The sequence below is a fragment of the Bubalus bubalis genome, chromosome 3 (genome assembly GCF_019923935.1).
Source record: "Bubalus bubalis isolate 160015118507 breed Murrah chromosome 3, NDDB_SH_1, whole genome shotgun sequence".
NCBI lineage: Eukaryota > Metazoa > Chordata > Mammalia > Artiodactyla > Bovidae > Bubalus > Bubalus bubalis.
In genome coordinates, this window is record NC_059159.1 from 68,520,484 (window position 1) to 68,530,718 (window position 10,235).

Here is a 10,235-nt window from a genome sequence, read left to right on the forward strand (position 1 = left end):
CCAGGAGAACGACCCGTCCCCCTCACCCCTAAGAGCCACCTCCTCCTGGCAGCCCGACCTGCATGGGCACCACTGCAGGGGCCGCAGCCGTTGGTGTAGGAGAGCAGCACCTCAGCGCAGGGATAGCGGAGGAGCGCGCGGTAGGGTCAGGACCAAAGGAGCCTTTCCCAGGCCAGAAGCATCAGACGCAGCGGGCTGGCAAATTTAAAGTGGGGACGGGCCCCGCCGAAGCGTTCACCGGCCCCACCTCATCTCAAAAAAAAAAAGAAAACAAGAACGTCTTCTGGACTAAAAATACATATTGAGAAAGTCCCCGCGCACAGACGGGCGGCGCGTTCCAGCTGCCGGCCTGGCCCGGGAGGACTTGGCCACGCGGCCGCCGATTACACCCAGCTTGGCTGGGATGGCTCCGAGCCGTCTGCCCTGACGTCAGCCCGGCTCCGGCCGCGCCGCGGCGAGATAGGCAGCGCGGCTGGGCGCGGGCGCGGGCGCGGCGCTAATCACTCCCAGATGGCCCTAATAGCGGAGATAAAGACGGACGGAGCGGCCGGGAATAAATTTGTAATCAGGGCTCTACCATCTGATCATCAAAGCGGCCCAACTGCTGGGAGAATTGGAAGGGAATGTGCGTGTGTGTATAGCGGGGGAGTCGGTTCAGCGGAGAGGCGGGGGCGCGCTCCTGCACCGGGGCTGGCTTGGGGAGGGCGAGAGGGGACGGGAGAGGACGCTCGTCCGTGTGCCTGGGAGTCCCTGCCCCGCGTCCTTGGACGGCCGACCCGCCGCCGCCTCTGGGAAGCTGAGCCTGGCCCTGGGACACCCGCTGCAGGCTGTGCGCGCTCGCAGTCTTCCTCTCCTAGAGCTGCCCCTCTCTTGCCAAACAGTTAAACACTTGGTTCCCCCATTCATCCCCTCCCCCCGCCCCGTGGACGTAAATCCTACAGCTCGGCTGGGCTTCCGGGGAAGCGGGCTGCCTCCGGCCTCGGGGCCTCTCCGGGGTCTTTCCTCAGAGGGGTGCGCGGGCTTCCACAGGCCTGGGCCCTCGTCGGCGCCCCCTCCCCGCGCGAGGATGTGGATGGACCCGAAGAGTCAAGCCCGGTCGAGCGAATGGGTCCCCTCAGGTCAACAGATCCGGACAAGACAGGCGGCGCCTAGGATCCCGATGCAGCCCTCCCTGGGGCACAGGCCCCGCGCCTCCTCTCCTGGGTCGCTCGGCTCGTCACCTACCGCCAGTCCAGTGTCCAGATGCAGGCGCGTGGGTGGGACTCGCGCAGAGGGAGAGCGCGCGCGGCAGTGGAGGAGGAAGTCGGGAGCCACTAGCGCTGCTGAAGACAGGAAACGCTGAACTGTTTCCCGCGCTTTGTAGAGCCACGGCTCAAACGCAGCGCCGGCTAGAGTGGTACCGCGTGCCTAGTGTACTGCCGCTGCACACACACGCGCCTAGGGCCCTAGCATCTGGCTCCGGTTTTCTCTGCAAAACTAGTCTCTCGGAAGCAGCTCACATGCCTCCTTCGACTCTGTGTGGCTTTGCATCTAGCTGTCTCTCTCCCTCGGCTCCCTATCCAGCGAAGTCCGGGTGCACACAACTCACTCTTCCTCTGGCGACCTCAACCACGCCGGCCAGTCGCGGATGGCGGCCAGCAATGGTCCAGGTGAAGGGGCAGGAGTCCAGACGCCCTCCAGCCCCGACTCAAATGCACATTTTGTTTTCCAAGGGGCCTGCCTGCAGGCTCCGTCCCTGGCGCCACGGCTGCGCCCACCTCAGGGCGGGGACGACCAGGCCTCCTGGTCGTGCTAGCCCAAAGAAGGGCAGCTTAGGTGAGAGGCTCACCTTTCCTACGTGCCCAGACCTATTGGCTAACAGACTCGTGGCTGGGGTCGCCCACCGACCCCCTAGAGTGTGGTCCTGGGATTCAGAAGGCAAGAACTCCCAAGTGATCTTGCTGTCATCTTCTTGGCACTTCCACCTGAAAAAAAACTCTGAAAGCCACAGTAAGTGTCCTGTCCTGGCGAAAAGTTCTGGAAAATTGAGGCTGGAAACAGGGTGTGTGGTCAGGTCCCCCTCTGTCAAGTTTCCCAAATTACTTCCCAAGAAGTTGAGAATGGGTCTATTGGACACACGCGCGCGGGCGCGCGCCCGCGGCGGCGAGCCCTCGGCCCGCAGTGCTCCAGGGTTATCAGGCGCTCGGCCTGCGAGGCGGTCTGGGGCCCGTCCCTGACAACCAGATCCACCATCAATTTACCTTCCGCCGCCCCAGCTTCCCATTTAGCTTTTAACGTCAAATCCTGCATTTTTGTCGGCTCCGGCCTGTCTAGAGAGCTTGTGATTTCGCTGCAGGAGTGATTGCTTTTAACAAAATGGCAGCAACCACATTATCCAAGCAATTAAAACAGAGGCCTTTTAGCCAGTCCCACAAGGCAGGAGCTTGGGGGGAAATTTTTTTTTTTTTGGAAGCAAAGGAAAAAGGGAGTTAAAAGGGAAAGAAATGTGTAGAAGAGAAAAGCATGGAAGCGTAGAAGAAACGCCTGCCTAGTCCACCACTTGGTGCCCTGGTACTTGACAACGTGGGACGACATGTGGGGTGTCTTGCTAGTTGAGGCGTCAGGTTAGGGGGTTCGGCACCCCTCTGGGTATCGGGTCTGCTGGATGTCTGGCCCGTTGGGATTGCCGGTGGGTTGGAAGGTCCAAGTGCTGGAGGTGTCCAAGCACTGGAGATGCAAAGCCCTAGGAAGCAGCGCGGCGAGCGGGCAGGAGGGCAGCGCGGGGGCCCAGGCCAGACAAAAGAGTCTTTTCTGGAGCGCGGGTTTAAACGCACGTGCAGCAACCCGCGGCCTCGTAGCAACGGTGCTGCCGGGGTGTTCTGATTCCCTCTGCTGGCTTTTAACAGACCAGAGATAGTGTTAAACCCCCTAGAAATGCGTTAAGGCCCAGATGGCAAGGAAGACCAGCCAGCCCAGGCCCGCACGGGCACGCAGGCACGTGAAGATAACTCCTGTTTTGAAAACCTCACTTCCTCCACCACCGTACATTCCACGCCCTTGGTAAAAACTCCTTCCCTCCACCAGTAGGTTCCGGCATCTTTTCTCTTGAACGGATTAGCGTAAAGACGCAAAGGGCGGCAGGAGAGGGAGGGAGCCACTCGGTCAAACGGACAGGAATCCCAAGAGTAATAGAAAATCAGGGCGCGCCTCCCTCCGCCCCCCAGCGCTATAAACAAAGGCAAGTGTCTGTAAACACAACCCTGCGCCCACCACGTCGGCCCAGCGCCCGCTGACCCGAGGGGAGAAAGTTCAGATCGCTTTGGCCGAGTTGTTCTAACCCCGCGCCCTCACGTCGTCCGCCGCCCGCAGAAGAACCCCGCAGCGCCGCTCGGAAAGCCTGCAGCTTGGCTCTAGCGAACTCGCCGGTGGCCCGGGAGGGGCTCAGAGGCGGCACCGGCCGGAGTGGGACCCCTGGGATGGAGGGGGAGAGTCAGTGCCCGGGGCCGGGGTGCGAACGAACATCACCCCGAGGATGGGTTCCAAGGTGGAAACCCTCTGGCAAGCCGCCCTCACAACAGATTTGAAGGCGCAGCGTCTCATGAAACAAAACCGCTTTTTAATACGTTTTGCCTTTCTTCTCTCCCCTCCCTGTGTACCCCCAATGCTTCCTCCTCCGCTCCCCTTCCCCAGCCTGCCGAGCCCTTTACGGCACTCGAGCTCCTCCAGCTCCTGGAGCAGAGATTCCGCTCCGACCAGGCCCGCGGGCAAAGAAGGCTGGAGACTTCCTCCTGGGAGGTGCCTAGACTCCCCGAGCCAAAACCTCCGGCCGCGGGATCAGCCCCGGCGGCTGGCAGCGGGGGAGGGAGCCCTTGGCCGGACTGGCCTGCGGCCGGGAGGACTACAGACACCGCGCGGTTAATACTGAGTTCCCTATAACGCCTTGTAAATCTAGCGCCAGCTTCACCCCTCTTTAAATCCTCGGTCGAGTTCGCGATTTCTTACTTGACGTAGAATTCCTTGTTACCTAATCATGGACTTTTTCCGAGGGCCTTCCCCCTCCCCCGGGCGGCTCAGAGGAGTCTCCCCCCCCCCCCCGCCCCCCCGCCCCCTCCACCTACCCCACATCGAGACGACCAGCAAAAACCTCCTCTTTTCCTTTCTCCTGGTCTTTTTTCCCCTTTACTTGGATGAAAGCCCTATATTTTGAATTAAAAACCCTAGACTAGCTCCTGCTGCTGCAATAAGGGCTAGGTTCCTCCCCAAAACTCCTCCACCGAAAATGGCTCCTCCAACAAAACCCGAAGCCCCTACCACATGGTGTCTGGTTGATTTCAGGTTGATTTCAACCAGGACAACTTTCCACCTTTGGAGCAAACGGCTTAGGCCTCTCTGCGGCCCAGACCCTCCTTCTACAGACCACTTGGTGCTCTCCTGGAGGCAGAGACAGAGGGAAGGAGGCAGGACTCATGGAGCCCAGGCCCTTTGGCAGGACTTTCACCAAGGTCATCTCTTTTTAAAGGGCTTCCTCGCCGGCCCTGCCTTCAAGGTTGCTCACGTTGATGACTGATCCGAACCACTGACTGTATCAAACAAAGTTAGAGGCAATCACGATAATTTAGTTTACTTCTGAATATTTTAAATATAATGAAAACAAATATAACAGTTTTGTTTTCAAAACTCTCTTGAGGTATCAACCATTAAAAGATAGGGGTTTTGTAAAAAAAAAAAAAACACACAGTGGTTTATTGAATACTTACAACGTTTACACCTTCAATATTAATTCCACTTAATTTTAGAGGACGGAAGTGCACAAAACAAGGAGCTGTTGGAAACATCTTCAAAGTGGGAACCACATCAGATGGAACTGTGGCGCTAGACACTTAACCCCAACATACATGATTGTGGTGGTGGTTTAGTTGCTAAGCTGTGTCCTACTCTTTTGCGACCCCATGGACTGTAGCCCGCCAGGCTCCTCTGTCCGTGGGATTTTCCAGGCAAGAATACTGGAGTGGATTGCCAGGTCCTTCTCCAGGGGATCTTTCCCACCCAGGGTTCGAACCCGAGTCTCCTACATTGGCAGGCGGATTCTTTACCGCCAAGCCAACAGGAAAGCCCAACGGACATGTTAGCCGCCCGTTTTCTGCTTTGAAATAAAACTTTATAATCCCCAAGAATATTTATATCCGAAGGCCAAGTATTAAAGATACACTTCACATACACACTAGTGTCCCGCTGTCTTTATCTGGAAGGGTTTAGGTAAGTGGAGAGGGAGCATCGCTGGTGTCTACACAGCAGGAGGAAACATTCACAAACAGAGACTCTACAAGACAACGACGGGATCCCTTACCACGAAGGAGTGTCCTCTTCATATTAAAATACGGAATGCTTTTCTTCAAATATCCACTTTTTTTTTTTTTTGGAGGGGAAGGTGGGGATCGGATGCCTCGAAGGGGGGCAAAGAGAGGGAGGCACATTGCACATAAATAAACCGGATGATTCAAATGCAGGAAGTCCTCAGAGCAGAGCACGCAGAGCTTGCCTGGAGTCCTGGGTCTGCATCCAGCTCCTGGGCCCTGCTGGAGCTCTCCTTCTCTTCCTCCTCCTCCTCCTCCTCCTCTTCCTCACTGCTTGAGCTCCAGGGCCCAGACGTGCTGTGGCCAGCCCGTCCGGCCTTTGGTTTTCTTGTCGTTGCTGCTTACTGTGCTTTTCAAGATTTCATTCTGGGCAGAGAAGAGGTGAGGTGAGGGGGAGAAAAGTAGAAAGAGAAAATCAGAGAGGAGATCCGGTCCCACGCAACCCCCACGCTTTCCCGGTCAGAGAAGACAGTGAGAGAGCCAGCCAAGGACCGCGGGTGGGGTGGCCTCAAGTACCGGCCCCTGCAGAAGAGCTAGGAAGGCTGGCGCTGTCCTAGTTACCGCCCAGGCCGACGTGCAGCGGCAGCACTCAACTCCCAGGTCGGCGAGTTTATAAACAACCACCCGTTTTCAAGTCGTTTATGGAGGAACTGGGGGCCTTCTCTCTAACTCCAGACGTAGGGGCGCGAGCGGGGGTCGGCGCTCAGTCTGGTTTCCCTGTTTTCAATTGCAGTCCCAGACCCGCGCTCTAAGGCAGATGGGGAGAGGTGCCTCGGCCTCGGCCTGGGCCTGTCCGCCCAAAGCCTCCTAGGCCTCCTCCAAGGCCTCTGAAACCCCGGGCTACAGGAGATCCCTCGACTTTGCAGCAACAAAAGCGCCAAAGGCCCCAAGGAAGAAAACCTCGACAAATGGAATTATTTTCCAGGCTCTTCATGGCAGTATCCCTGCTCTAAACTCCACCACCTATGGGCACCTGGTCAGGAATCTGAGAAAACTAATTTTCAGTTATAACTTTGTGTTGCTGTTCAGAACAATGACAATGACTATGATAATATTTACTATTTGTTTTAAAATGTAAAGGCCCATGCAAACAAAACCAGAAATACCCAGCAAGAATCCTCATCTGGAAAGTCACGTTTTAACATCACTGCCAGAGAGAAACTGAGCTGCATTTTGAAGTACTTATGTTCACCTTCACGTCTTCCCGGCATAGTAATCAGAACCACCGCAAAAACTCTTAGAATCAGTGGCTGCCTCGTTCTCAAGAAGAGGAAACGCAACCAGTAGTGAAATAACTGGAATCAAGTGCTTCTGAGCAACTTATTTTACAAACATCTGAAAGCAAGAGCGGACTGGAGGCCGAATGAAGGCTCGAAAGGACGAGGAAAGAGGGGTCCAGGCCAGTACGATCGAAAGATCAAGCTGGAGTTCGCGAGGCCCGCCCTAAGTGCCTGGGGGCACGGCGATAACCCGGGAAGAAGATCGCCAGCGCAAAACATCCCTCTTAACCTCCTCCGCATGCTGACACCCTCCCCCGGCCTCTCTGCTTCTGCGGGAAACCTTCTGACCACAACCTGGTGCAAGCAACTTGGCTTAGGGAGCTGCCAGAGAACGCGGCGGGCCATCGTTCAGCCCAGCTGGAAAGAGACCGGGATCCCCGCTCCCCCGCACCCCACTGCCCTCTGCCGCCTGGTACTGACCAGCTCCTTCTTCCTCTTCTCTTCTTTCACATCTGTCTTCTTGATCTCTGCCTTGAAGGCCTCCGCCTCGCCATTCTGGTCGTCCTTGGCCAGCAGGTCCATGAGGTAGGCGATGTAGCTGGTGGCCAGGCGCAGAGTCTTGATCTTGGAGAGCTTGGTGTCGGCGGGCACGTTGGGGATGCACTCACGCAGCTCTGCGAAGGCGCTGTTGATGCTCTGAGTCCTACGCCGCTCCTTGCGGTTGGCGGTGCCCCGGCGCTTCACCGGGCGCGGCCCCCCCAGGCCTGGGGGCCCAGCGCCCGGCGGCACCCCCCCGTAATGGGAGTGGTCCAGGCTGGCGGCGCCGCTGGCGTACTCGGGGCTGTAGGACAGGGCCATGCTGTAATCGGGGGGCGACATCTCGGGGTGGCCGATGAGCCAGCCGTGGAAGTACGGGTTCTCCTCGTGGCTGCAGCGGCTGGCGGCCGCGGCGGCAGCAGCGGCGGCGGCGGCGGCGAACGGATAGCCCTCATGATGCACCACCGGGTGGTGGGGGAAGCCCCCCACCAGACTCATCTCGCCCTCCGCGCCCCTCCACGCGCCCCAGCGTGCGCGCAGCCCTGCCGCACCCTCGGCCCGGGCCCCCGCTTCGGCGCTCCGCGGCCTCCCCCACCCCCCACCCCCCAGCCCCCGGGCGCCCGGGCCGGCCCGGCAGCCGCAGAGGGGGCTGCTGCAGCCCGGGCCCCGGCCCCCCGCCTGGCCCGCCGGGCCCGCCTCAGCAGCGCCGCGGCCGCCGGCTCCCCATAGGGCGCGGCGAGCTGGTCCCGGCACCGTGCGCCCCTGGCCGCCGCCGCCGGCTCCCGCCTTGCTCCACGGCCCGCGCGGAGACTCCTGCTTCCCGGGCGGTTGCGGGCAGGCACAGTCCTCTGGAGCTCATGCAAAGGTGCCCCGGCTCCCGCGGGGCTGCTCGGTGGAGTCGCCGGGCTCCGCGCCCCGGCGGCGTGCCCGGCGCCGCGGCTACTCGCAGTCCCGGGGCGAGTCCAAAGCCGCGGCTGGAGGAGCCGGCCCGGCTCTGCAAGGAGGCGGCAGGGTCGACTGCTCACTGTGAAGCTACCTCCATGCGACCCTCCTCTTCCCGCCCCTTCCCCTCCCCCCCCACCAGCCTGATCTGGATTCTTGTGCGCTTATTGTTTTAATGAAATTTTTGGTTGTTGTTTTGGTCCTTGAACGTAATTTTAGCTGCGAATAACGTGTTCCGCGCTCCTCTCGGGCTCCCTCGGAGGGTTTTCAGAGAGGTCTCTGTGCATCCATTTTCTCAGATCCTCTCCTTTCCGGGGAAGGATCTGGGCCCTGCAGGCCCCTGGAGCGCGAAGGCGGCGGCTGCGGCGCGGAGGGCTCTGCGCGGCGGCCGTGGGAGCTCCCGGGCAGCGGCGGCGGCGGCGGCGGCGGCAGTTCTCCGGTACTGGACGCCGTAAGGGGAGGAAGCGGATTTTCCCAGCAAGATCTCCATGTACAGCTACATCTTTAGGGCCGCTCGGGTTAATATATGTCGTCAGAGGCTCCTCACGCCAATCCCGGGGCGGCGGGGGCGGCGCCTCGCGCTCTCCGCAATAAAACTTTTTGATGTTCTTGTTGCTAATTGCCGAGGTCCTCGTCCAGGATTGGCTGCCCCTTCATAACCAGAAGATAATTAAAACGAGGGGGGGAGCAGGGTTAAAAAAACTTTTTTATCAGCCGGAGGTTAATGCAAGTGTTTAACAGATGCTTCACTATTAAAATATTTTTCCCCCAGGTCTCAAATACTGAAGAATCTTAAACCAGGTACGGTATTACTCCGCTTTCTTTTCTGGTTAAAAAAAAGGAAGCAGATATTGCTTTTCGAAGTGTTTTGTAGGTAAAAGAGGCAAGAGCAGAGCAGCAGGCGCAGTTCTGTGCTGGGCGGGAGAGAGGCAGAGGGCGGCGGCCCCCCTCCCAACCACCCCCCGGGAGGTGCGTCGCCGGCCGGCCGAGGCGGGCGCGGGGCGCAGGGCAAGGCTGCGGCTTTGACCTGGGCACAGACTGGAAACGCGCGTCTCTGCGTCGCTGGACTTACCTACCTCGTTACCCAGGCCAGGGCCCTCTCGGGGAGCTTGTGTTATAGTGGCTACTTTTGGAAATCGTGGTGAAGACCCCGGGACCAACGGTCAAGATTGTAAATACTCTTATTTCGATGTTCTGCAGGGACGCCAGCCCTAGCGCAGACCTTGGGCGGTTTCAAAGCGCAGGGCACCTCGATTCCCCGAATTTGTTGTGTGGCCGGTATCGGTGTTTCCCAGGTTTAACTAGCCTGTCTGGTAAGTAACTGAATATTTTTTACAGCGTGTTCAGAGCTTATTTTTCAGTTTTTATGAACAAACATATAAATACATCTCCGCATTCCTACCTCTCCCATAAAAGCGGGCATGTGTGGAAAGCAGGTTTAGTTATCGGAGGGGAACCATTAAACACCAGTTTAAGAGGCAGGCCGGGAGGACGGCTCGTGGATGTTTAGACTGCTGGCCTTGGTGATCTTGAACACATTAGAACGGAAAATGGATCTCCACTTGTAAGTCACCGGGCCGCAGGGCACCGGGACCGCGGCGCCCGAGTGGCTTCAGCCGTTTTGAGAAGAGGTTGGGGGTTGGGGAGGGGGGTGGACGATGGCAAGAGCTGAAATGATCCCGGGAGTTAGCCGGCAGCCTTGGACCTAGGCTGATGTGGAGCTGAAGATTCCGCCCGAAGGGTCGGTGTGGAAAAGAATGTCAACAGGAGCCCAAGGGCCGTAAATTAGAGGGAGCCCACGCGGGGTGTGCCTGCGCCAGCACGGGCGCTGCGGCCTCGGACTCGCTGCTGGGCCTTGCCAGGCTCTGCCAGGGGAGACCAAGCACCCCACCGTGGGCTTCGTCCCAGGGAGGCAGGCAGAGTCAGGCCCCAGGCTGCAGAGTCCCATTCCAAGAACTTGGTAAGGACAGTCCTTTGCTTGCGTGCTGCCCACTCTTTGCTGGGTACAGGCTTGGGGATGGAAGGCCTGGTCTGCAGGAATAGAGGGCAGGGTTTGGGGGTACCCAGAGCCCTGGGCACAGCTTTGACAAACATGTTTTAGGTTTTCAGTGGCCAGGCTGTAGGAGAAGAAAAGGAACCCAGAGGGGGCTGTAGAAAGCTGGCTGAGCGTCACCATGAGGGCCCATCCTGTCCCTTCAGCAAA

At 58.7% G+C, this 10,235-nt stretch overlaps 1 protein-coding gene across 1 annotated transcript; it reads right to left on the minus strand.

Moving 5' to 3' along the window:
* Nucleotides 1-4,584: 4,584 nt before the first annotated feature.
* On the minus strand, nt 4,585-7,729 carry HAND2 (heart and neural crest derivatives expressed 2). Its single transcript, XM_006063754.4, has 2 exons — nt 7,034-7,729; nt 4,585-5,699 (listed from the first exon to the last, which is right to left on the minus strand). Exons 1-2 carry the CDS (start codon nt 7,586-7,588, stop codon nt 5,601-5,603), a joined length of 654 nt encoding a protein of 217 aa, XP_006063816.1. The 5' UTR covers nt 7,589-7,729; the 3' UTR covers nt 4,585-5,600.
* Nucleotides 7,730-10,235: the final 2,506 nt, after the last annotated feature.